Source organism: Andrographis paniculata, unplaced genomic scaffold, assembly GCF_009805555.1.
Source record: "Andrographis paniculata isolate CXL003 unplaced genomic scaffold, ASM980555v1 Contig78END, whole genome shotgun sequence".
Classification (NCBI taxonomy): Eukaryota; Viridiplantae; Streptophyta; class Magnoliopsida; order Lamiales; family Acanthaceae; genus Andrographis; species Andrographis paniculata.
This window is the reverse complement of record NW_026137615.1, coordinates 4342129-4368529: the sequence shown is the minus strand read 5'-3', so window position 1 is coordinate 4368529 and position 26401 is coordinate 4342129. Positions and strand designations below refer to the sequence as shown.

Here is a 26401-nt window from a genome sequence, read left to right as displayed (position 1 = left end):
TCTGCTAACTGTTCGATCTCCGATTCTTTAACCTTCTTCAAGCCATGAGCCAGCCATTTCCGCCCGATTTGAAACTCCCCTTCGATCCACGACTCGCGTTTTTGTTCGGCGAAGATCTTGACTTTGTCCCGCAATTTATGTACGGCTCGAACGCCGCCGCCGTCATTCTCTCTCGGGCGCCTTCTGATACACAATCGAGAAATCGAACGCCGTGAGGGTCATTCGACGCCAAAACATCGTTTCGATCACCCTCGTCGATATCCAAATCGAGAGAGTTCTTCAAGTGTTTTGAGACCCTCCCGAGGATTTGTTTGTGTCTTGGTCTTTTAATCAGGTGTTTAAAAAACGTGAGGTATCAGCTGCCATGGTGAAAAGAATGGATTTAAGGCTATAGTTGTTACTATTGACGCCGGCCGAACATAGGGAACAAGTAATACTCATCAATCTCCTTGTGTTCATATCACAACTGTTGTGGATTCAACTCCTTGGTCGTAATTCATCTTTTGCATATATATATGCCTCCTCATCTTAAGAATTTGAAGGGCTCAGATGTAATTTCATTATCACACACTAAGCTTGAAACACATTGAATCGAATATCAAGTTTTGACATCCTAACAGGAAAAGGGCTGGGCTCGAAGGTTGATTCAACTAAGTTGATTGAAATTTGAAGGCTGAATCATGACTGCTCTAAATTATTTAATAAAAAAATAATAATTTAGATGAAAATGTTTTATTTCTAAATCAGTTCCTACTTAATTTAATTTTTGTTTTTGATACTTACTCCATCCCTCAAAATTGGTCCACATTTTATTTTTTAGTTGTCCCGTCAAATTAGTCTTATTTTCTAATAAATTAATAATTTAATAGAATATAACTTTATATTTTATTTGGTCATATATTTCAGAGTTTAATTTGAATTTTGGAATAATACAATTTTATATTTTAATGTGATAAGAATAAGTATTGTTGATGTGATATTTTTATATATTAAATTATGTTTAATATAATATAAAAAATAAAAAATTTTCGCATTGTAATATATGTTTACTTTTGGTACGAAATTTAAAAGAATATGATATTCTCTTTCCTTCGTCCAATTATATTATCAGTTTCATTTTTTTATTGTCATCCAAATTTAATTTCATTTCTTTTTAGTACAAAATAATACCAATTTTACTACTTTTTCTTACCCAAAAAAAAAAAAAAAAAAAATTTTATCTATTTTTTTTAAAATTCGTATCCGGCCAAACGAGTACAGTAATATTTTAATTGCAGTGAATAGTTGAAAATATTATAAAGATAATTATCTTGACTTAAAAGTAAATTATTAATAATAAATTATTATATTATTTTATTATTTTTTATATAAATGGTATGATTAGTACTTTAAAATAGATTATATCTCACAATATGAATATTTTTTCTTTGTAGATAATAAAATTTTATATAATACAAATAAAATAAATATTTATAATTAATTTAAAACTAATTTTATAAAAAAATAAAAAATTTTAAATATGGATAAAATATTTATTTATCAACGAGAAATAAAAATAAAAAAAATTTCAAACTCTTCTTATAATTTAAAAATTTATTTAAATTAATTTATATTTGTTAAATTTATTTAAAGATAAATAAAAGAGAAATACGTGGCGGAACGGGTAGAGAGTATTATTTTTTAAAAATATATATATTTAATAAAAATTGTGTTTTTAGAGAAAAATACTCTCAGAGTAATTATTACACTTTCGAAATTCCGTATCTACACGCCGTGAGGAGAGGGAGTAGTACGGACCTTATGTAACAGATAATTTGACGCCTAATTCTGCGGTGGGCCGATCCATTCATTCATTCAATCACGGCGAACTAATCCGCAGTATATCGAAACGGCGATGCCTCCCGCCGATCGAGAGAGAGGTACACCTGTTCTCTCGATTTCCTCTCCAAATTCCTCATTCCTTTCTTCCTTCGATCGATCACATTCACATGTATTCGCTTTTGGAGGCTCTGCGTGCGTAGGTCCATTTCCAAAATGGCGAATTACCAGAAGCTCGAAACAGAGGCTAATGATCGCGATCTGAAATCCTGCGCTCCTCCTCCGCCTGCGGAGACGGTACCGTTGGGATGGCCGGCGGTCGGAGAGCCTACCACGATGCAGAAGACGCCGTGGCAGACCGGAATCCTATCCTGTTTAGGAAACGGCCACGAGTTCTACAGCAGCGATCTCGAAGTTTGTAAGTATCATCTTCATCTCCATGTGTGTCTCAGTTTTATCTAAATCTGAAAGCACAAGTTGATATGCATCAAAATTCAAATATCTATTGTTAGTTTCGTTTTCTCACCCAAATCGAAGAACACAGAGTTAATTTGCATCAAAATTCAAATACATATATAGTTGCAGAGGTAGTTAAGATTGAAGATCACGGATAATTTATGTCGAAATCACCAAAAAGCACAAATTAATATGCATAAAAAGTTCAAATACCTAAAACATCGATATATCAAAAATTAATTTCGATACTTTTGGTGCGATATATCCGATATCTGGATAATTCGGTATATATTTGTTTTCCATCTCTAATAATTTTAGGACTTCATATTTGATCTTACAAATCACATTACCAAATACTGAAAAACATTTGCGTTGAGCAGGTGTGGTTGGCGTTGCTGCACCCTGCGTCCTTCATGGAAGCAACGCGGAGAGAATCGGCGTCGGTTCCAGCTCCGGTTCATTTGCTAGCCACTGCTTGCCTTACACAGGCCTTTGCATACTCGGCAATTGCCTCTTCGGCTGGAACTGCCTCGCGCCATGGTTCTCCTACCACAACCGCACCGCCATTCGCCACAAGTTTAATCTCCAGGTTCTCTTATATTTCGCATTTCCAAGCTCCAAATCAATACACAATACATACCTCAAAATCGAGCAGCTCGCTAGTGAAACTCAACTTAGCTCATTAATCGTTCGACCGACTCATTTATAAAAATAAACGAGCTAATGATGAAATATTTGTACTATTTTATATATTATTTTATATAAAAAATGTTTTTAGATAAATGACCTGAACGGAGTTTGTACAGACAATATATGTGAGTCGAACTTGAACATCTTACCTACGGTCCGTTTCGGCTTGTTTAACAGCTCAATCGATACTAAATTGAACTTTTCCAAACCACAGGGGAATTGTGAGGTAGTCGGGCAGACGTGCGGCTGCTGCGGAGGCTCGGCAATGGACGAGGTTCGGCAGGAACAGTGCGAGACAGCTTGCGATTTCGCAACCCATGTTTTCTGCCATGCTTGCGCAATCTGCCAGGAAGCTCGCGAGGTTCGTTATCGACTGCCTTATCCTCATTCTCAGAACAACATTCAAGGAACACCGGTAGTGCTCATGATCCCACCGGCCGGACAGACCATGGGCAACACAAGGACACCTTGAATCGTTAAATGCCGGGCTATTGTCGCCTCTACTTCCCGATCGCATATTCTAAGTCCAACTGTATATAAAGTACAAAACTACCCGACTTTTTGAAGTGTATAAGGATAACTGTAGCATCAAATTTACCTAATGCCGAGCATCATTCTATGGTATCGATAATTTAGCAACCCATAATTAAAGCATGCAAGAAACTTAGTCATAATGCAAAAACAGCACGGAAAGCTCTCGAGATAATTAAAGCATGCAAGAAACTTAGTCATAATGCAAAAACAGCACGGAAAGTTCTCGAGATAATTAAAGCATGCAAGAAACTTAGTCATAATGCAAAAACAGCACGGAAAGTTCTCGAGTTTAAGTTCCAGAAGTCACAAACCGGAATGGGTTTCTAAAGCGATTTCACAACACAGGATGCAAATAGCGGCACAGCAATAATTTACTCTCCCGGCGCTGACACGCCCTGCTTCAGCCTTTCCCTTTTCATCTTCTTCTTTGAGACGGGCTTCTTTTTCTTTGGAGGAAGGGCTTTTTGAGCGTATACGTACAGGACGTAGTTTCCGATAAGGAATGCCAACAGAAGCCCCCCAACGAGAAGTAAGACGATCAATCCTGGGTTGAATCCTTGCGTTCCACCACCTTGTGCTGCGTTTTTCTGTTAATCATGATGATGAAATGGAGCAATGGGTGAACAAATGCTCGGTAAATTAACGTGCCATGAAATATTACAGCATGCTCATGTTGCTTGAAGTGAGTTAAAGATGATCAACACAAATATACGTTAGTTCAGTAAAACCATATAAGTGACATGAATGGCTAGACTAGACAACTTCGGTAAATTTATAAGTTGAACTATTAACATAAAGTTTGATACAAAGTGCTAATAAACTTCAAGATGACAATAGTGAGTATATGGAAATTGTGAACATAAACACACACACATACTGTCGAAACATAATATATTTCAATGTAGGAATCAATAGTGAGAAAAAAAAAGAAAAAAAAAAAACAGTTACATATGGGTGTGTTTACTTTGGGTGTTCAAGTTGGATGATTAAAATCCGGGATTGATTAAATTTTGAAATAATATCAAGGATAATTAATCTCACCCAAGATGGGTGGAATTAAAGATGACAAATAATATTTTTACTAAAGGTTCATATATGTAATCAAACAAATAAACATGGTATTAATTAGTCTCGTAATTATATAATCTATTGGAATAATACTAAGGATTATAATCCCATCGCATAAACACACCCTATGAGTACTATCATCAACGAGTAATCCTCCTCCTACACAAGCCAAAGACATAAGAACAAATATCACTCAAGAGCTCATCTTACAAAACTCAATCATAGAGCTAAATTCATACACAACTCTGCACAACAAAACATTGATCCTCAGTGTTAACCAATTAAGCACATAAGAGGCGACAACAAGAGATTTACGATACAACACTAACATGTGAGAGGGCATACTGGATCAAGATTCTTCATATGGATATTTTCAATACAAAATCCGGAACAGTTTTCTCTAAGCAACCAACATTGCAAAATATTCATTTTTGAGATACAAAAAAGTCCTGGCCCTAATCAAAGGCCTAACATGTGGTAAGTAAAGGTTGATCAATGCAGAAGAAATTATTCTTTGACCAAAAATCTATAAACACATTTGGTGCCTTTAATATCTAGCTGATACTAAATTTTTCTACGAAAACGGGACAAAATTAACCACTGAACTGTTTACAAATTAGATCATTCAATCAAAGAAGAAGGTGCTCAGTGGATGATTTAGAAACGGACACAAGTGGTTGTTGCGCAATGAAAAGATCCTTCCTTATCTGTGATAAATTCAATAGAAGTGGAAAAGATTGATGTGCTATACGTTGAAGAACACCGCCATTTTCTTCTACAATCCACATACTTCCCACGATGCTATCCATATGCATTTATTCACTTTTCCTTCACCACTTTGTTCATAATAATCAAATCTCAAAAGCCACACACCAATAATTTATTAAAACAGGTTCCACAAAATTCCGTAAGTACAAACCAAACCGTCAACCGATCTAATTCCAAATGATTAAAAACATATTGCCCGCAGCAAATCAGTGCATGCAGTGAATATACCAACAAAAATCGATCGATTGAACTCCAGCACAGTGAATAAAAACAACAAACTACCAAAATCAAGCTAATTCAAAATTCAGATCCACGAAGGGGAAAATTACCACACGATCAAAAGACGGTGGCATGCGGTCGAAATCAGCATCTGCTTCGTAATCCATTGCCTGGAACCCTCCTTTACAGAAAACAGAGAAAAAAAATTAATCAGTGTGAGAAAACGGATCGGAACTCCGCCGGAGAACGGAGCCGTTTCTTCTGTGCCTCCGGACCGCTTTCTACCAAATTCCTCCCCTTAACGGAGGCCTTCGTTAATTACATTCCCACCCCTATAATGAAGTCTAGAAAATTCTATTGAAAATTTATTAAACTATAAATAATTTAATAACAATTAAAGCTAAAGAGCAAAGAGGGCATTTGGTCTAGTGGTATGATTCTCGCTTAGGGTGCGAGAGGTCCCGAGTTCAATTCTCGGAATGCCCCTATTATTTTATTTTTTGCTTAAACGTCGTCGTTTTGAATGTGTCTCCCGTTTTAATGGATTTGAACTTTTCGGCCCAATTTAGAAACGGCGTCGTTTAAAATTGTTTGCTTTGCTTACGTGGGCCTTGAACTTTTGGACAGAAGCGGTATGGTGTGGAAATAGAATTGCTTAAACGTCGTCGTTTTTGAAAGTCTCTTGAAAATCGGCTTCCAGCCTGTGCGCATCGAAGCAAAAACCTCTGTGCAAATCTTTGCAGATCGCTTGGGTTTGCTCGATTCAAACTCAACTGTAAGTTTCTTGTAGATTTGGAGGTGAATTTTTGGAATTGTGAGGACTAGAAAATGAGTGTGATCGATATTCTGACTCGTGTGGATTCCATCTGCAAGAAGTACGACAAATACGATGTGACGCAGAAAGACTCTAATGTCTCCGGCGACGACGCATTCGCTCGGCTCTACGGTGCTGTCGACTCCGATATCGAGGCTGCACTTCAGGTTCAGTTCTTTCTTTTTTGTGTTTTTAACTGTAAATTGCGAAATCTAATTGTTTTCTGTTCCAATTTATCGATGTTAATTTGAATTTTGGCTTTGTGTGTGTTTATCTTTCTAATGAACTGGTAGAAAGCGGAGACAGCTTCAAATGAGAAGAATAGAGCGACGGCTGTAGCGATCAACGCCGAGATCCGAAGAACCAAGGCCCGATTGCTCGAAGAGGTCCCCAAACTGCAGCGATTAGCTGTTAAGAAGGTTTTGCTCCTCCTACCTGAATTTATCGTTTTTTAAAAGAAAATAAAAAATAAAAATATTTTTTTGGACGATTGTTGAATTCCGTGAGTGCGATCTTTTCCAATTTCCCTATTGTTTACCTCCTTTTTGGTCTGATCCAGGTTCCCCTTACTGATTACAGTTGTTTATACTCCTTTTAGATTAAATCCCTTTGGTGATTATCCTGTTATATGATGAAAAAATTTAAGATATTGAATTATATGTATATGCAGCAACTTGAGTAGAGGAGGATTGATGAGTGAAATTTTAGACTCAGTTTAGACAGAGAGATGGAGTTTGAAAATTTTGGAAATTGTAAGAAGTTAGTTTTTGATTCCATGATTTGCGAAAGAAAAAGTGTTTTTGAAAAAATTAATAGGGCCGAAAGTTCCAGAACTGTCTATGTAAACGGGTTTATCTTTGTGAATGCATTGGATTGGAACTATATGGCTTGTGCTAATAAATTAAGCATCTTGTTAGGTCGACTGGAAGGGTCGATTAATTTATAAAATGGATAATGGGCATTACAGTATGTTTTCGAAAGAAATTATAAATTAATTGGAAACCTCCCTTTCTCTATAAGAATTGGCAACTTTCCGACGCATATACATTACACATCCTCTTTCCGTATGCCTTAAATTCGATCATCTCTATAGCTTTGGTTAGTTAGTAGGGTGCTTATCGCAATTTGGACTTTCTTGTTCATCGTAGTATGTTTGTTGTTAGAGTTTTTGTCTTTTCCCTAAGAAGTGGATGCTATATGTTCTCCACCTTTTGTCTTCTGACTTCGGTTGTATTGGAAATGTGATTAAATTCCAGATCAAAGGGCTTTCTCCCGAAGAAATTGCTACCCGTAATGATCTGGTCCTTGCCCTGCCCGATAGGATTCAAGCCATTCCAGATGGCTCTTCGGCTGCAGCTAAATCATCTGGGGGATGGGGAACTTCAGCTCCTGCACCTCGAACAGAAATCAAATTTGATTCAGGTTTGTGCCACAGTATCTCTGTTCATATCTTCGATTTTCATTCACTCAGCTCCATGTTTGTGCTTATCAACCCAACTGCATGAAACTTGTGCTTATTTGTCGCTAACTACTTATGAATTAATGTTGACTTCTTAGATGGGCGATTTGATGATGATTACTTTCAGCAAACCGAAGAATCCAGTCAATTCAGGCAAGAATATGAAATGCGAAAAATGAAGCAGGTATGTGCTTTCTGAAGATTTCAATTAGTAGATGATATCTTGGAATCTTATAATTTACGATCTACTGTCACTTAATGCAGGATCAAGGATTGGAAGTCATATCAGAAGGATTGGATACATTGAAGAACATGGCACATGACATGAATGAGGTTTTCATTCATCTATAACATTTTTGTTCTTTTTCGTTCCCGTTTCTTCCCATTAGTTTTTGGACAATAACTATGAACGTTGCCAATTTACAGGAATTGGATAGGCAAGTTCCTCTTATGGATGAGATTGATACTAAGGTCAGATATTTTAATTTGAACTTTTCAATTACTGTTGCTTTGATATAAGTTATGTATTTTACATGTTTTCGTTTACTTCTTCCTGTAACTTTCTCATTGTATTCCAATATATTTTGCAAGGTGTCAACATACTAAATTTGATATGTGTGTGTATATATATATATATATATATCTCTACATAGAAACTTTAATCGCGATTATGCCCATGACAGAGTAGTTTATTGACTGTTTCTATTAAATACTCACTGCACGAAAAATTAAAAAAAATAAAGTTTTGTCAGCTCAGCAATGAATAGATTATATCTTATAGTTGTAATAAATGTCTTTTGTGGACTCTCTCTCGTAAGCGTGGGTACAATTTTGCAACTCTTTGTATCGGTTAAAGAATTCAAGCACAGTGTTGTGTTGCGCATATCTATATTAATCAGTCGAATGGTAGTGAAAGAGAATTCTAATCTTTTATCCCTACAACTGTGAGTAGTTCGAATTTTGATCTTGTGAGTGACCTCTAAACTTGTGTGAACATTTTTAGGTGGACAAAGCGACATCTGACTTAAAAAATACCAATGTCAGACTCAAGGACACTGTTACTCAGGTAATCAATTTTTCCAATTTCTATTACATTATATATATATATATATATTTCTAGATGTTCTCGGGCACAAGACAAATTAGCGTAGGGAGTTTATTAAAACCATTGAATTCAGAATGTAGTTTAAAATCCCATTCGGTAGATATGGTAATGGGACTCCCGAAAAATTAGGAGACATCGAACTAAAATAGCTTTCCGTTTTACTTAATGGAGAGTTTGGTTTTTCTACAGCTGAGATCTAGCCGGAACTTCTGCATTGACATCATTTTATTGTGTGTTATTCTTGGTATTGCTGCTTATCTATACAAGTAAGCTTCTTTCCTCTTCTGCATAACACATTTCAAGCAACATCTCAACTTGCTCGTCGACGAACACAATGACATGAACACATCCATAATGATGAACGATGTTCAATTGCAGTGTCCTGAAGAAATGAAGTTATGGCAAGTTTGATGGATCAACTGCAGTCGAATTTTCTTGCTCTGTCGAAGATCTCACGATCAGCGCAGCTATTTGTGAGGTAGGATTCTATTTGTGTGTTTGTTTTGTTGAAGATATTCCAAATGCTGTTATTGACAGGGGAGTTTGTGTAAATGTCTACTTTCTGCACTGTTGCTTCATCTCTTTGACATTCTCTTGTGTTTGTTTGATTATGTATGTTACCTCTGATGAAAATTATTGGATTTCGATGTCGAGAAAGTCGTATATTCGTCGGTAAAGTTGACACTTGTTTGGAACTATACAATTCTACCAACATTGGCATCCAAGAAAATTGTGTCATCTTGGCTTTTGTTTGATTAGTTGTGCCCCTAGTTCACTTTGTTGAAGTTATGAAATGAATTTCTATCGAATTTTCTCAAAATGGGGGGTTGAATTTGCAAATAATTCTAGTTCTGTTTGGTTACCGTTTCAACCTTGTTGGTATTAGACTTCTAGTTTTTATTTTGTAATTTTTCCAAAATAATACGTGAGGATCTACTTTAAATTTATTTAAATTTTGTATTTGTATCTCTCTTCTTAATAAATAAATATATTTATATATATTAAAAAATATTTATTTATAAAATTAATTTATATTAATTATAAATAAATATTATATAAAAGTGTTTTATCAATCAAATGATATTTATATTATATTTTATTAAAATCTATTTTTTAGTAGTATTATAATATAAAAGTTCTTCTAAACAATTATGGAATTTTAAGGTGTTTCTTCCATTTATCTTATGGTTTTAATGTACTATAGTACCTAAAAAGGAAAACATCAAAGTGAAAATGATGTTCAAATTTATTAGTAAATAATTTCTTTATCTGTATGCAATTACATTTAAAATATTATATAAATAAAAATTCAAAATAAAAAACAATCCTTTCAGGACATGTGAAAATCACAAATCCAAAAAAACCCACATTTCAACGAATCTAAATTCATGCCAATAATCAGCAGCATTGTCACACTTCACAATTCTCACACACCTAACAACATTACAACAACAACAAAAGTCACTCCTCTAATCACCTGTCCGTACAACAGGCAATCGGCCCCGGAAGAGTCAGCCGAAGCAGCATCAGACGGCGGCGCATCGCCGGACTCCGGCGACCGCGCCGCCTTAAGCGGCGGCGGCGGAGGAGGCGGCGGCACAAAGAAGCTCAAAGGAAGCAGAACCCGGTCGACCTGATACACCGCCAGCTGGCCATCGGTATATACCGTATTAGCCACTGTTGCATTGGTCTCGCCCGTCGTAATATTCACCTGACTCCCCGTCGCCGTCACGTTCATCGAGAACTGCCCCTCGCCGCCCCCGGCTTGCGTCCTGACAGGGTTGCTGGCTGTCTGAAACTGCGCCGGCGAGAAGAATTCCGGCAGCACGTGGAATTGGATCAGCTCGACTTTTTGCTCGTCGGTGAACGAGTTTAGCATTCCCGATTTGAGGCCGGAAAACGAGCCGTCGGTCGGGGCGAACACTGTTAGGCCTTGATTCGAGTCGTTTAGCTGTGTCTCGATTTGGTCCCCGACTTTCGTGCTCTGTAGTAGCCGGATAAATATCCCGAACTGGCCGGCCTTCTCGAGGGCGGCCGTCAGGTTTGTCGGACCCGATGGCGCCGGCGCCGGCGCTGCCGGAGACTGTGACAAACTTAGAGGGCAGTGAATTAGGAGGAGTAAGGAGAAAAGGGATAGAGGAAATATTTGTTCCATGTTTTTTTTTTGGTGAATGAATTGGATGCTCTGTTTATATAGTGAAGTTTGATTGCACATTTTGATCAAATTGGCCATATTATAAGAAATACTCCTACGTGGTACAATTTTACTGTAAATATTATTTTTAAAATACAATATATATAATATATATTTTATTATCTATAAAAATAAAAAAAAAAAAAAAAATTAATATTTTAATATAAAATTTTATTTTTTATATTATCAATATAAATTTACAATTCATCTAAAAATAAAGTAAACAAATTCAATAAGCTTAATTTACATATATATATTTTAAAACATTTTTTATATTGAATGTTTTTATTTTATATTTTTAATTTATGTAAATATCTTAGTATAAAGAAGTTTGTAATCAATTTGCTGCTATTTTTTTAAATACATAATATGCGATATTATCTTAAAAATATTTCATCGACTAAATAAAGAAACTTTGATTAAAAAGAAAAAATTTCAAACACATAACTTGCCAGAAATACTACTGTGTTTGATATACACAACCTCGAACAGGAGTATGTCCACACCCCTAGTTTTGTTGTGTTTTCTTTAACACGGTCGTGTATAATAGTAACACGGTCATGTTTTGTATATATGGTCTGATCATGAGTGTTTTCATCATCTCCACACTATTAAGTTTTAACAACATAGCGGTGTTTATACAAATACGGTTGTGTTTCACGTATACGGGATGGTACATGGTTGTGTCTAACCTGGTGTTGATGTGAGGTCGAACACATGTGTGACCTGTTTAACACACTCGTTTTTATTAATTTTTTTAAAAAATATAAAAAAATATTAGATGTCGTTGATGTGACATCGACACAATGATGACGTATCAACTGTGTCAGCGCTATGTCATCAACGTCGGGTCAGCATGGCGAATCCGGCATCGGATACTTGTGGGACTATTTTCAAATATAATCCATTTAAAATTTTAAAAAAATAATTTACATAAGTGTTAATACGATATTTTAAATATAAAAATTTAATTATTTAAATAAAAAATAGATATGTAACTTAATTATTTTTATTTTTTAAATAGTAAAACTCAATCCAAAACCACACAACATGTGTATTTCCTTAGTAATTTTTTCATAATTTCTATTGTTTAATCTTTACAATTCTATTTCTTATTACACCATATCATATGCAAACTAGTATTCAAATAAAGACCCGAAGCTAAAAAAAATTCACTAGAAAAACACAATGATTTTTTTTTTTTTAATATTTAGATATTTTTTGAAATTTTGTTATTAGTTATAAAAGTCATAAAAATATTATTACTTCTTTGTTTTTTAAAAATATATAAGTACTATATTTTTATTAATGAATTCTTGACCGTGAAATTATAGTATCAAATCTTCCGATGTCTCCAAAATTAATGTACGATAAATAATTCAAGTTATTTATCTTGATAAATTTAGTTTACAAATTATTAAATTTCAGAAAATTTTACCCAAATATATACTTGAAAAGTAGGGAGAATTTTCTTTATAAAATAATAATAATAAAAAATTATATAGAACTCACATTTAAAATAATCTGAAATATGATTAGGCGTCACAGAGCATAACTGGTGACAATGCTGAATCAGATGTTTGCTTGGAATTCAAGATATTATTTATATATATATATATATATATATATATGAGTGTTGACAGCCTTTGGAAGATATCTTAATCTTCAAGTATGAAGTTCGCTGTTAATCGTTCAACACCATCATCTCTCCGTATATATATTTATATTTATATATATATATATATATCTATATATTTTATTTTATTTTATTATTATTATTTTTTTTTCGTGTGAACCGCAGCCTCTACCGAAAGTGCGAACTGAGTAACTCGATCGAATCTAATACCCTGCAAATTAAGTTCGACAAACAAATTATACTAGGTTAACAGTGTGTGACGGATGACCTGAGACGTTGGAGTTTGAACCTATATTTTTTATTTTACTTTATTTTATTGAAGTATCGTTTTTATTATTTTATTTGTTCTAATAAAAAAAATTATTTTATGTTATAGTATCCGTTGTCACATATTTTGATTTGTCTATAATTATTTTCGCAAAATTAGTACATAATTTTAAAAAAAAATTAAGAATTTGTGTGCACAATTTTTTTATTTTATTCTCAATATATATATTTTATATCTCATAAAAATCAATATTTATAAAATATTATTTTTTATATTATTGAAACTAATTTATATTCCTCACATATTAAAAAAATAATAAAAAATCAAATGAAAAATACTGTACAAACAGATACTAATTCAACTAAAAAACACATTCAGATTATATTATACTAGTAAATTTAAACTTAAGATTTTGGAGTCCAAGACTTTGGGCTGAGAGGCGATCCAATTTGGGCCAAAATTTAATTACAATTGAACCCATTTAATTACAATTGGGCCCAATAAATCATTCTAATTAATTTTCGATCCAGACACGAATGAACAGTAGCAGTAGGTTTTCACAATATTCGCCATGGAAGTCTCTCTGCGTTGCGACATCGTATATGCAAGAACGGATTTGCATATTTGATTTGATTATCTATTGTATCTATGCTCCGCGATCATTCTCTAGACCTCGTCGACTATACTCGTAATTACCAAGCGGTATCTTGTCTACGATCCATACCAGAATTCGTTTATCGGGAGAATTCGTTCAAAATTCGCGTGATTCGAAGTGAACAGGTAAACCTCTAATCCACAAACACACTCCACAAACTCCCCCGTCTCACTCCTCTTCCTCTTTCTCTGACGGAGCGCAGGTCAGAAGTCCATTCGAAATGCATGATCTCTTCAAGTTTTTTATTTACATGGTGATTATCGATTTTTGAAATCTGGAGAGAAGAGACAATGAATACGGCAGCGGCGGGTAGCAATACAGTGCCTTCTCAATCGGGGCCTGGTCTGAAGACGCATTTCAAATCTCCCGAAGGCAAATACAAGCTTCTCTACGAGAAGACATTTCCCATCGATATCGTCCCCAACGATTCCCATAGCAAAAGTGTTAATGATGCTCGCCTCAAAACTGTTACCCAGGTTTCATCATTTTCTAAAAATGTTCTCATCGGATTTCTTTGTCAAATGCAAAATTGAGCACATTTAGACATATTTTTGCTTTTCTTCAATGAATAATCTTGGTGAATTTATTAAAGCCGTTTGTTTTGATCGTGATTTCTGATGTTAATCATATGATTTGTGCATTTCTTATGATCATATGTTTCATTTCTTATTGTATAGTGTGTTTATGGTTTTCACATTTTTAGGTGAAATTAGGCATGATCGAAAATAGGTGATGGATGAGATATAGTGTTTGTAGTGAAAATGAAAACGAAATATTGATTAATACTGTGAAAATAGTATCGGAGAGTACAAGTAATGTGATTCAAGAATTTGGATTATCTCTCAACCATTTGAGTAGATGTGTTAAAAAATTCAAAATTTCTGTTTTCATTGGAAGAGCAGTTTAAAAATGAAGTTAGGAAACTCTTAACTAGAACTACATTTGAGTTGTTGCTCATTTTTGGGTCAGGGAACACTTGCTTGTCTTAAGGATAAGCCAACGGCAGCACCATTGCAATCGTCATCGAGTTTTGGGATGACGAGTGGGGTGAGGTCTGCGGCTGCGAGGTTTTTGGGTAGCGGGAGTGGTAATAAGGTGCTTAGCTTTGGAGCAAATGGTGGAAGTAAATTTATGAATGGAAATCAAATGCGACCACAGGGGTCTTTAACTAATGGCAGCAACGATGGAAGAGGAAATTACTTGGTTTTCAATGTTGGTGATTTGATTTACATCAGTGACTTGAGTTCTTCGGATAAGGTAGTTTGTAGTTTTTGTACAATTTACTTTCTGATTCAAAAGTTCATTGGAATTGATTTCTGAGTGTGTTGCCTGTCTAGGACCCTATAAAGTCTATACACTTTGGTAATATGTATCCCATCTGCCATGCATATGACCATGATGCTAAAGATGGGCTCGATTTGATAATTGGTCTGAATTCTGGAGATGGTATAATTTTTAACTCAGTCTTGAATCCTGTTTTATGTGCCATTTCAAATGTATGATTTCTTTGTTTTGTAGTTTACTTGATGTCTCTTCGACAACAATTACAAGATGTTGCGAAAAGGCCTGTGGGAGCTCTGCATTATAACAAAGAGGGCTATATTAGTAATAGGCAAGATTTTCATTCTTGTTTTGCTGTTTATTTGAATTTCAATGTTCTTTATGCACTTTCGTTGGAACTTTGACAATTTAAATTCTATGTTGTGTAGGTTTGTTAGTTTTGTATGGTTTATTCTGCTAGATATTTTCTTTACTTTAAAATCTTGTTGAATACAAGAATCCGAATTTGTCATCATTATCTAAAGTGTTCGTGATGACTAAGATTCTTCTTGAGTGCTTGACATATGAGGAAATTTAAGTAGAAAGGATTTATCGAAAGGTGTTGTAACTTGCACACACACACATATATATAGATGAATAGTTGGGGGGTGGGGGGGGGGGGGTTATACTCTTCAACTTTATCTTTTAAATATTTTTGTGGGGAGTAAAATTATCAACAATTTGATGATGGAGCTTTTCTATAGTTGCTGTACTTGTATCAAGTGGATACCGAATGCCGATGGCTCATTTGTAGTTGCTCATGCAGATGGAAATATGTATGTTTATGACAAGGCAAGTTTCAAGCTTTATTTTGATTTGATCATTATCTTCCTCTTAAGTCTTTTGTTCTCTGTTGAATGCACTCTCTTACTATTTTTTCAGAACAAAGATGTTTCCTTGGATCCATCATTCCCTATGATCAAGGATCCGACTGAATTCTCTGTTACACCTGCTCGGCACAATAAGGTAGCGACTCTTGTTTCCTAACTGATCACAACAATTCTGTAATTTAAGAAACCATTTTCATATGTTATTGATGCAAATTTCAGAATCCAGTCGCCAGATGGCACATAGGCCAAGGTTCAATTAATGACATTGCATTTACGGTAGACGGATCTTACATGGCTACAGTTGGAAGGGATGGTATATCTTAATATCTACCCTGCTATGGTTTTATCGACACCCTCCGTAACCAAACACATGGATTTGAATTTCTGTGTCCATTTAGATGTCAAGAAAATTTATCTTTGTAGGTTACCTTCGAGTGTTTAACTACAAAACCGAACAGCTTATATGCGGTGGGAAAAGCTATTACGGTGCTCTACTGTGCTGTGCTTGGAGGTAAGTCAGTGATTGAAGTAATTTATCCAATTCAAATGTTTGAAATTTGTTTCGTTAGTAGATTGAATAACTGATTATATTTGAGTCAACAGCATGGATGGAAAATATATTGTGGCCGGAGGAGAGGATGATTTGGTTCAAGTTTGGAGTATGGAAGATCGGAAATTTGTGGCTTGTGGTGAGGGACACAACTCGTGGGTGAGTTTTCTTGAATACTGCTCGTAATTCAACTATCGTCTGAATGATAATATTCATTCCGTATTTGCATCACTCGATTCTCAATTGTGGCAGGTTAGCGAGGTGGCATTCGATCCATATTGGACTGCCACAAATGCAAATTCAGATGGTATGGAGGAAAACACCGTATACCGATTCGGTTCTGTTGGACAGGTACTGGGAATGAAATTATTTTTCGATCCATTACATATTGGCATCGTGCATACCCATAATTACAATTATTTTCTCTACTATGTTTTCATTCCCTAAATTAAGAGAAAAAAAAAAGTGTATGAGCTAAAATAACTGTACGACTATTTGTGAAATGATAATTCATTTGTTTGGTTCTAGTTGTGTTGTGATTGATTTCGTGTATTAGGATGTTTTGGATATGAAATTATTTTGACAAAAAATAAGCAATGAATGTAATGTTTTAAATGAATGCTTCTTCGGTTACCGTGCTGATTTGCAAAAATTGGAAATATATATCATGTGTTCTATAAGAGTAAAAATATGACATGATTATGGGCATTGTACGCGATAAATTAAGAGCGTGTTTGTTTAGTTTAGTTTAGTATTGTCAGGAAATATTGGGAATTGTGAAAGTATTATACTACATTAGTCTGACTCTGAAAGTCACATTTATTTTTTGCTTGTTGATATTGAATATTAATTATTATATCAAAATGTAAAATGACAAATATATTTTAATTAGTGTCTTATGATACTAATAGAAAGACATTTGTACGAAAAGTTATATAAATATAAGGATATTTTTAATATTAAGTATAATGACACAAAAGGTAAATGTAACGAGGGACTATAAAAATTATGTTTTGTGTGGTTTTGTTACTTTTGTGTGTATGTTTTGAACATTTATTGTAACATGCATATATTATTATATTTTTGGATAATATTTTTAGAGAATTGTATATCTCTAAAAACCCCCAATCGATTTATAATACAGGATGCAAGATTGCTTTTATGGGATCTGGAAATTGGCGAGCTGGTGGTGCCAGTTCGTCGGGCTGCGTGTGGATCTCCGAGCTTCAGCAAATCAGCCCTGCGCAGTGACGGCATACTGCAACGGGCTCCGAGCATACGTGACCTGCCTAGACTGGCCCCCCTGGTTGCGCATCGAGTGGACACCGAGCCCCTCTCGGGTCTGATATTTATGCAGGAATCGGTCATCACCGTGGGGCGGGATCGACACGCCAAAGTCTGGGCAAGGCCAGGTTTTGGTGAGAACCAGCCCAGCACCAATTCCATTTAGATCATCAACAACAACTGTTATCTTCTTCAGGTTCTTCTTTAATTTTAATTTAATTTATGGGATGGGAATGATGGTAGTTTAGTTTTGCTTTGAAATAATTGTAGTTATTTGATAATGATAGGCAATTGCATTGCATTGCATTTTGGTCTCAAATGTTTATGTTTTTGTGATCATCATGTACATAGGAAATGCTCCTTTTAATTTCAGTTCTGGATCTAAATAATACACTATATATATATATAGGAATTTAATTTAATTCTTCAACCTTTTCCTCTATTGCATTGTTATGGACCGCGTATTATTAGTGAATTTTAAGTGTAAGTAAATGGGTTAATAATATTATATATGTCTGCACTTTTAAAAGGAATTCATTGAAGTGATGAATTAGTATTTTACTGGTAACTAGAATATATAATGCTATAGGAATATTTTAATAATTTTTTTTTTTTTTTTTTAATATTTTGTGCATAAAACAATGGTAATATGTAATAATATGATTATAATTAATGTAAAAATAATTGTATTATAATAAACATATATACTTCTTCCATCTCATATTAAGTATTTATTTAGAATAGGGATAATTAATAAATTATTTAAAAAATATATTAATAAAAATAATGATTAATATATATAATTATAAATTAAGATATTAAATAATTTTATTAAGATAATGAAAATTATTGATTATAAAATTTCAAATATATTTATATTTAAATAATAAATTATGTACAACGTATTCGAAATAAAAAAAAAAAAAATTGAACATTTTTAAAATAATATTCATAATAGGGTGAACAAACCCTCTATATATTTTGAAATGATTTGGGGTTTTGGGATTAGTTTTATTAACTTTAATTCTTGGAAATGGCAGTCAAATAAACACTGCATTATTATTATTATTATTATTAATCACCACACCACACGTGTGCGCATAATCGGGCCCACATATTTTCAAACACACCGTAGGGCCCGCCTGAGTCCCGTCACACGTGCGGCTTGGCTTGGTGTCTGTGTCCATGTCGATCCCTCTCCAGCCAATAAATAAAATTAAAAAAGAAAAAATTCACATCCCAGAAAGAGTATTTGTATCTATATATAATATATATATAGATATGTTTGTAGGTATTTGGTTTCCAGCTGGCGTAACTCTTTGACCCGCCCGCATTGTTTTCTTTCCAATAATAATTTAACCAAACTAATAACTCTGTCTCTTAAATTGGTAATCCCAATGCTAATTAAAATAATAACAATAAAGTTCGTATTTGACTCTTTTTTAGTTTTAATTTTTTTAAAAAAAAAAGTAAAAAAAATAAATATTTAATGTAATACTTACGAAAAATAGATATTTTATATAATTCTTTTATAAAATTAAATATTATCAAAACTTTTAAAAATATGCATTTAAGTTATCAAAAATAATATATTGAGCGGCAAGATATATTCTCCCTTTAGATTAATTATGTCATAATATCTGAATAGGAAAATTAAAAAATAATAAAATAACATAATAATTTACTATCATTAATTATAAAAAAATTATTAACTTAAATATGATATCAGTAACCGAAATACGTCAACGGTTACAAAACATAAAGAGTACAAATTAAATATAATAATAATAATAATAAATTGGGAAGAGTTTCGTGAGTTGCGGCATTGGAAGAGGAAAACAACGTTAGGTTAGGTTAGGTTAGGTTAGGAAGACAAAGAGGGTTTGCATGTGACTTGTGTTCCCTGACATAAATACTCTTGTTTGTTTGTCTCCCTTACTCATGCACATTGCGTGCCGCTTTTTTTGCTGCCTCCAAACACGCCCCCACCTCCCACCGCTCTTTTTTTACTGCATATATACTCCACTCTTTACTTCAATTTCGTGTTCTTTTGGCCATTCTTTTTATATTATTTAATTTTAAAAGATATCGTATTTTGCTTTTGTTTGAATTATTTTTTTTATAAATTAATATTATTATAATATTAAATTCAAATCAATTTTTTCAAATTCAACCAAAAGAAATACACTTATATATTTTATAATATTTATTTTATTTGTCCCAAATATTTATCATATTTATAAAATAAAAAACAATTATCTAACTTAATCTCCAATAAATATACACAACCCTTTATTTAATCATATTATCCGAACAAAAAAAAAATATATACATTTTTTTGCATCATTACATCACATAATAATAACACTTAAATTACTGTGTATATGGAATAAAATACATTGTGCACATAGTCAACTTCTTTCTCTTTAATATAATGTCACATGTTTTAAATATTATACTTTGAGATTTGGATCACATTTAAATATGAATACGAATGAATGAATACGACTGTAATTCATTACAGGTTGAAATACACACACTATTAATTGTTAGAATACTTATATACATACGATGATGCTTAAGTATTCAATTTTTGACTTTATCGATACTTCAATATTTGGATCTTGTGCTATTATAGAATTATATGTTGTTTTGAAAGAATCCACGCAATGAATTTTAGGTTCATGTAAGCATTTGTTGACTTCATTATGTATTTTACTAATACACATATACTAACCCCAAACATACACAAACTATTATATCCATAAATTTAATTTACAACATAAAACCCATACAAACTAAAGTTACTCAAATTTAGACAATAAACAAAATATAAAAATATTTTTAAGAAATTATTTTTTATATTAAAGTAAAAATCAAATTTACAATTAGAAATTATATCAAAACAATTATTTAAATTCAAATATATATAACAACCTACAATTTGTTAGGAATAATCATTTTTAAAATGAAAATAATAGTAATACTCTTCTTGCATCCAATATTTTTACCAAAACATAAAATAAATAAATAAATAACGAGACAAAAGTAAAGACCTCAAAATTTACAGTTACATATCCAAACTTGTTCACTAGATATAAATCAAAACCACCAAATTTACAATAATTAATTAATTAATTATTCAGACAAACTGACTTGATCGCCAATCAACTGTGAAATTAGTTCTCAAGTCTTCTTCTTCTTCTTCTTCTTCTTCAGACATTCGTTCGAATATCTTCAATCAATCTCACCATTAACAAACACTTCCCCGAAACCTTAAAATTCATTTTCTAATTCAGACAAACTCAAAACCAAAAGAATTCTCACGTCAAGAAGAAGAAGAAGACAACCATAACGTTTGATCATACCATGATTTAGAACACTTACAATACCTCTGTTCCTTCCCGATGTCAGAATTCGATCTTTCGATTATTCGTCAGGTCAGGTCAGGTCAGGTCGGGTCGCCGGCTACACACCTACATTGTCGCTGCCAGAATCCGCCACAACCGTCAATCGTTTCGTTGTCTTGACAAAATTACTGCATTCAAATCGTATACACAATACAAGATTTAGTCGGGACCCAAAATATATCGATCGCAATAAAAATATGTCGATAAAATCGATCGATATCACCTAAACGGTTCGTCTCCGAGTTGTCTGACCGATCCCGCGGCGTCTCGATAGAGGACGTGGTTCACGATTTCGGGATTCTCTACCCCGAACATGTCGGCCAATTTACGGTTGAGTTCTTCGTAGGAGCCGAGAAGAGTAAGGTCAAGCGTTCGCCCGACGTCCTCGGATTCCATGAAAACTTTGCACTGGCCACTTTGCAAGCTGAGCTGGGATTGGAATCCTTCGCAAGACGATCGCTCGGGGGCGTCGTTTCGATTGACACCCGAACCCGACCCGTCGGAGCTATTCCCGATTTTATCCACATTGCAATCGGAAGAGCTGTTTACGGTGCGGGGAGTCGAGACGGTGTCGCTGGAGCAGCTCATCGATATCTGTTTCTCCGTAAGTATTGGCTGCCCGAAGAGCAAGAATGGGGCTGCAGCCTTCCTGTTCTCCGATTTCTGACCCGAATTCGCGATCGTTAGAAGGCACGAATCAGTCTCGGTACTGCCAGGCGGCGGAATGAGGAGATTTGATTCTCCGGCAGGCACGGAAGCTCGATCGAAAGGCTGAAAACCGACTGCGGCGGCGAAACCCGAATGGAGTTTGTTGAGATGGACGTCCGGTAAAGATAAACCATATTGAGCGTGCCTGGCTCCCTGCATGCCAGCAGGTACATTGTTGTCCGAAAGATAGGTGAACGCGTTGTTCGGATTAGGACCGAGGAAATGGTTGCCTGAAAATGCCGCCGCCGGCAAGGGAAGCTGTTGTCCGAGAGGGAATTCCGGGTGGTGCGGCAGTTTCAGCTTCTTATGCGGCGGCGAGAACGGGGAGAGATGCATCGCCGGGATATTCGAAACTAATTCGACAAGCCACGGGCTTACGCGTTTCACGTTTTGTAGCAGATCGGGCTCGTCCCATCTTACCTGCAACCGGAAGATAAAATCAATCATCGATTAATTGTGATTAACAAGAACTCGAAACACAGCTAAAATTAATTTACCTGGAGAAGTCTCCAAGGCGAATCGGGCCATCGAACGGGATCGGCGACTTGAACGGAAGAAATCGTTCCCATGAACCAGCTTATGCGCGACGAATCCTCCGTCTCGAACGCCATCTTGAACCGCATCCCCGAACACCAATGGATTTGCAGAGCAGCCTTTACGAGCCCGGCCTTAACGCAGAACTCGGGAGTGCTGGCGCGAGGATAGTAAACCGCCTCGAACAGCTGTCCGGTGGTCGCGCGCGTCGCTGCGTCGATAACGTCTTCGACCTTAACCCGTCCGGAGCTCATCAAACTTCTGTTATCGTTCCCGCCGCCGTTTCTACTCATCTTGCTCTCGTCTTCCCTCAAAAACGCCGAAAATCCTCTATACTGCGGAACATGATTCCCACCACCCATCGGATTCCAATCCGGCGGGACTTCGGGACCGCCGCCGATCCCTTTCTTGGCACGTCTGATTCCGACGCAGAGATCTCCGTTCTCTGCCCTCAAGAAGACAATCGAATCGCCGGCAACAAGCTTCTTGTGGTTCACAAAAGTGCTCCATCCAGTCGTCAACAGATGCCGCCGCGGCGTCCCTCGGTAAATATGTCTGAACTTCCAAACCTCACCGTGAACATCCTTGGCGAGGACCGTCTGAACCGGAGGATCCGCGGAGTAGTCAAGACGAGGGAATATCGTCTCGGCGCAGTACCTAGGCACCGAGAAACCGCCGCCGTTGTTCGCGTCCGACTGCGTCAATGTCTTGGCGAACGACACCGGCTTGTCCTGATTCTCATTCCCGTCGAAACCAACGGCACCCTCGCCGTCGAAATTAGCCTCGTTCCTGGCCATTGGAGACAGCCTGATCTTAGCAAAAACCTCGTCTGTATCAGGATCTGCCATGAATTTAACCTCAGAAACTTTACACGGCACGTAGGCTGGAAACCTCGGACAGTTCCTAAGATCGGCATTTCCAGCAGAAGCATGTTCTAAATGTCCTTGAGGAAAGTAAATCACCTTAGAACCTACTGGCGGCATTTGGACCATACTGCCGGCGCAGGCATGCCATAGCTGAGAATCTAAGCATTTCTCACCTTCTTTGGCTTTCTCCTTAGGTTCCATAAAATTAAACATTGCAGAGCTCAAGAAATATTCTACCAATCCTAAAAAGTTCGCCGTCTGTTCAACAATTTTGTGATTCAGGAATCATCATACGAAAATCCTCTGTCACAGAATAGATCAACAAAATTCCTCAGTCGCAAGCACCAAATAGTCATAAAAAATGGAAGAAAGCTTTAACAACAGAGCAAGTATTTAAAAATTGCAGGCGAAATTTAAAGAAGAGGAAATTCAGTCTCTTACCGTGCTCGAGACGCATCAGAATCGTGAAATCGAGAGGCTAATTCGACATAAATTAGTCGAATCGAGGCGAATCTGATTTGGTTTGGAATTCAGCTCTGATATGGCGGTTGGGGAAGCAACACAAGAAGCTCATGACTGGGCGGACTCTGAGAGATGAGATGAGTATCTTTTCAACCAAAATCTTTTGACTCTCGCTCCGGTGCACAGAATCAACACTGGATTGTGAATGAATTTGTTTCAGACTTTTTCGCCTCCACGAGATCGGAAACCCTCCCCCGAAATTCTATGGCCTCAATCCTCTCACGGAAAAAGCAAGCAGTCGGTTTATACAAACTTTTTTCCGCAAATCAAAGCTTCAGAAAAGCAGGAGGAGGTTGATTCTTCAGATTTGATTCGACCAAACCCTCAAAAATCAACAGAAGCAAAAATACCCAAAAACTCCGATGTAAGGGGAAAAAATCTCGCAGAAATACAAAACTGATGAAATGAAAACCCGTTGTTGATTTTCCTCTCCTTCAACTGCCGCTCTCTCTCTCTCTCTCTTCTCTCTCCCACGCTTACACTCAACTCCACTCATACATATAAACCTCTCACCTTTTTCTCTCTCTTTCTATTTTTCTCTCTCTACATATACATACATACATGTATGTATAGTTGTATACCCACGTATATACATACGTACGAAAGTATATTCAAAAAGTCCTCACAGCTATATATATATATAAAATTATAAATACAAAACCAAAAAATCTCCTAATCACACGGTTGCATAAAAACTTTTCAGCTCCGATCCGAGCATCGACCTTCGACCTTCGCGATCATCATCAACATCAACATATCATTCAATTAGTCATAATAATTACTTCAGAAACAGTAATTAACCTAATTGTGATGGAATCTGAAAAAACGTGAAGAATGAATTAACAATAACAATAAACAATAATATTAATAATGATAATTAATGGATCGGAGTGTGCTTTATCTTCGGATCTGAGGAAGCTTCTGATGGCAGCAATTAGCAAGCAGTAGGAGGAGCAAACAAAGATCTGGAAGCAAGGGAATCCACCAGGAATTCCCGTGGTTTGTTTAATCATAATATAATTGTGCGTGTTGTGTTGTGTTGTGTTCGGAGTTGGGTAATAATAAATGAGACCATGTGGCTTTCCTACTTTCCTTTAGCTTAACTTAGCCTAGCTTAAATTTTGTTTACACAATATTTTTATAATTTTCACATTATTTATTTATTTATTTTTAAATATCATGGAGTATTATAAATATATATTTTTTTCATAAATTTTTTTTATGTTCAAATTCAAAATATTTTTTTTATTATTTTTGTTCGTCTCATTTAAAAATATATATTTTTTATTTTAATAAAAATAATTATATATAAATACTCAAGTACTTTTAATTTTTATTTAAATTATAAATATACGTATTAAAATATTAAAATTTATTTGATATTTATAGTAAGTAACAAAATATTATTATTTTTTAATATTATCTAAAACCCAAAAGATCTTTCTCTTTTAAAGGAGTTGTTGAAGTTATATTAAACATCAATTTATTATTAAATTTTCAAAAGTCTTAAAAAAAATCATGTATAAATATAGTTTAAATTTTACAAAACTTCAAAAGTTCATATATTTGTTTTGTTAGATAATTTAAATGAATACTTTTTTATTTAATATATGAAATTTTATTTATAAAATATAAAAATAATGAATATATGTGATATATTAATATTATTTGAAAAATATGCATATAAAAGAACACTTAAAACTTTCAAATGTCTAAATTGAAAATAAATTTTTTTAGAATTTTTGGAGTCGTAAATTTTTTGTAAAAAAAAAATAATAAATTAATATTTGATTCATATTTTATAAAATAAAAAAATATATTTGAGAAAATATTTGAACAAAATTTGAATAATATCAATAGTTTAAAATATTGTATGAAAAGAGCTCTTGCCTCTTAGCTTATTGGATTTGTTTATTTAATTTAAAAATGTATTAATTAATTGATATTATTATTATATGAGTTTGTTCATTCCGTTGCTTACGGTGCCAGGCAGGCCAGCTGCTTGTGTTGCCCATACCAATTATTAATATTATTTTAATTACTCGGAAATCATGGTATTGTAGTCTGTGTAGTAATTTTATAATATTAGCATTAAATAGGTTAATTAGAATCTCGATTATTAATACCTAATTATTTTAAATCTTTTACTTTAATCAAGGCTAGTCAACACTGTACTCTCTCACCTATGCTATGCTAATGCTAATGCTGCTGTGGGATGGATGCTTTCTTCATCGATTTAATCGTGTTTATTTATTTATTTATTACTAAGTTAAACCTTTTAATTTATATATATATATATATATATTTTTTTATAAAATAATTATTAAATATGATATATTGAATACAAAATTAGTAATAATACTTTTTTTTGGAAAAAAAAAAATATTATTCTGTATATAATAAATATGCTCCTTATTTTATTATTCCATCCCTTTCCATATCTATATATCCATTTGTCTTTTAACGGACTTTTAGAAATATTAGTATTATAATGAGATAAAGTATAAATAAAGATAAAAAGACTAAATTAACCCTATTAGTATTGTATGATATAAAGACAATGATATCTGTGTAATATATTGTATAATAGAAGGATATTTGTAATGTTAGGTAGATGGTACAATTACTTAAAAAAAATGGATACTTTGTTATGAGACAGACCAAAATAAAAAATAAATATATTGTTAAGGGAT

At 34.4% G+C, this 26401-nt stretch overlaps 6 protein-coding genes and 1 non-coding gene across 10 annotated transcripts; 4 read left to right on the top strand and 3 right to left on the bottom strand.

Moving 5' to 3' along the window:
- The first annotated feature begins 1703 nt into the window (after window positions 1-1703).
- LOC127239874 (cell number regulator 8-like) lies at window positions 1704-3588 on the top strand. Of its 2 annotated transcripts, XM_051258229.1 has the most exons (4): window positions 1704-1919; window positions 2007-2236; window positions 2655-2863; window positions 3179-3588. In XM_051258229.1, exons 2-4 carry the CDS (start codon window positions 2035-2037, stop codon window positions 3434-3436), a joined length of 669 nt encoding a protein of 222 aa, XP_051114186.1. In that variant the 5' UTR covers window positions 1704-1919; window positions 2007-2034; the 3' UTR covers window positions 3437-3588. The 2 variants fall into 2 exon arrangements, with proteins under 2 accessions (XP_051114186.1, XP_051114185.1); XM_051258228.1 differs by having other exon boundaries at window positions 1704-2236.
- A 47-nt stretch (window positions 3589-3635) lies between these two features.
- Window positions 3636-5870, bottom strand: LOC127239875 (DNA-binding protein S1FA). Its single transcript, XM_051258230.1, has 2 exons — window positions 5664-5870; window positions 3636-4085 (listed from the first exon to the last, which is right to left on the bottom strand). Exons 1-2 carry the CDS (start codon window positions 5718-5720, stop codon window positions 3870-3872), a joined length of 273 nt encoding a protein of 90 aa, XP_051114187.1. The 5' UTR covers window positions 5721-5870; the 3' UTR covers window positions 3636-3869.
- A 97-nt stretch (window positions 5871-5967) lies between these two features.
- TRNAP-AGG (transfer RNA proline (anticodon AGG)) lies at window positions 5968-6039 on the top strand. The gene has a single exon. It is a non-coding gene; the product is annotated as a tRNA-Pro (tRNA).
- Window positions 6040-6223: 184 nt separating this feature from the next.
- LOC127239975 (syntaxin-71) lies at window positions 6224-9588 on the top strand. The gene is made up of 9 exons (XM_051258379.1): window positions 6224-6534; window positions 6661-6786; window positions 7624-7789; window positions 7925-8010; window positions 8091-8159; window positions 8253-8297; window positions 8830-8892; window positions 9121-9197; window positions 9310-9588. The coding sequence occupies exons 1-9, from the start codon at window positions 6382-6384 to the stop codon at window positions 9323-9325; spliced, it is 801 nt and encodes a 266-aa protein (XP_051114336.1). The 5' UTR covers window positions 6224-6381; the 3' UTR covers window positions 9326-9588.
- Window positions 9589-10199: 611 nt separating this feature from the next.
- LOC127239857 (fasciclin-like arabinogalactan protein 12) lies at window positions 10200-11096 on the bottom strand. The gene has a single exon (XM_051258202.1). The coding sequence runs from the start codon at window positions 11084-11086 to the stop codon at window positions 10358-10360; it is 729 nt and encodes a 242-aa protein (XP_051114159.1). The 5' UTR covers window positions 11087-11096; the 3' UTR covers window positions 10200-10357.
- A 2480-nt stretch (window positions 11097-13576) lies between these two features.
- Window positions 13577-18098, top strand: LOC127239646 (uncharacterized). The gene is made up of 12 exons (XM_051257891.1): window positions 13577-13809; window positions 13887-14160; window positions 14654-14941; window positions 15022-15130; window positions 15203-15296; window positions 15709-15796; window positions 15887-15970; window positions 16054-16147; window positions 16258-16345; window positions 16438-16543; window positions 16637-16735; window positions 17529-18098. The coding sequence occupies exons 2-12, from the start codon at window positions 13975-13977 to the stop codon at window positions 17832-17834; spliced, it is 1542 nt and encodes a 513-aa protein (XP_051113848.1). The 5' UTR covers window positions 13577-13809; window positions 13887-13974; the 3' UTR covers window positions 17835-18098.
- A 2574-nt stretch (window positions 18099-20672) lies between these two features.
- On the bottom strand, window positions 20673-24258 carry LOC127239645 (auxin response factor 18-like). 3 transcript variants are annotated; one of them, XR_007836175.1, is made up of 5 exons: window positions 23628-24258; window positions 22284-23489; window positions 21302-22206; window positions 21037-21206; window positions 20673-20943 (listed from the first exon to the last, which is right to left on the bottom strand). XR_007836175.1 is itself a non-coding variant. In XM_051257890.1 (4 exons), exons 2-4 carry the CDS (start codon window positions 23397-23399, stop codon window positions 21137-21139), a joined length of 2091 nt encoding a protein of 696 aa, XP_051113847.1. In that variant the 5' UTR covers window positions 23400-23489; window positions 23628-24258; the 3' UTR covers window positions 20673-21136. The 3 variants fall into 3 exon arrangements, 1 of the variants encoding a protein (XP_051113847.1); XR_007836176.1 differs by having other exon boundaries at window positions 21061-21206; XM_051257890.1 differs by having other exon boundaries at window positions 20673-21206.
- Between the last annotated feature and the right edge of the window lie 2143 nt (window positions 24259-26401).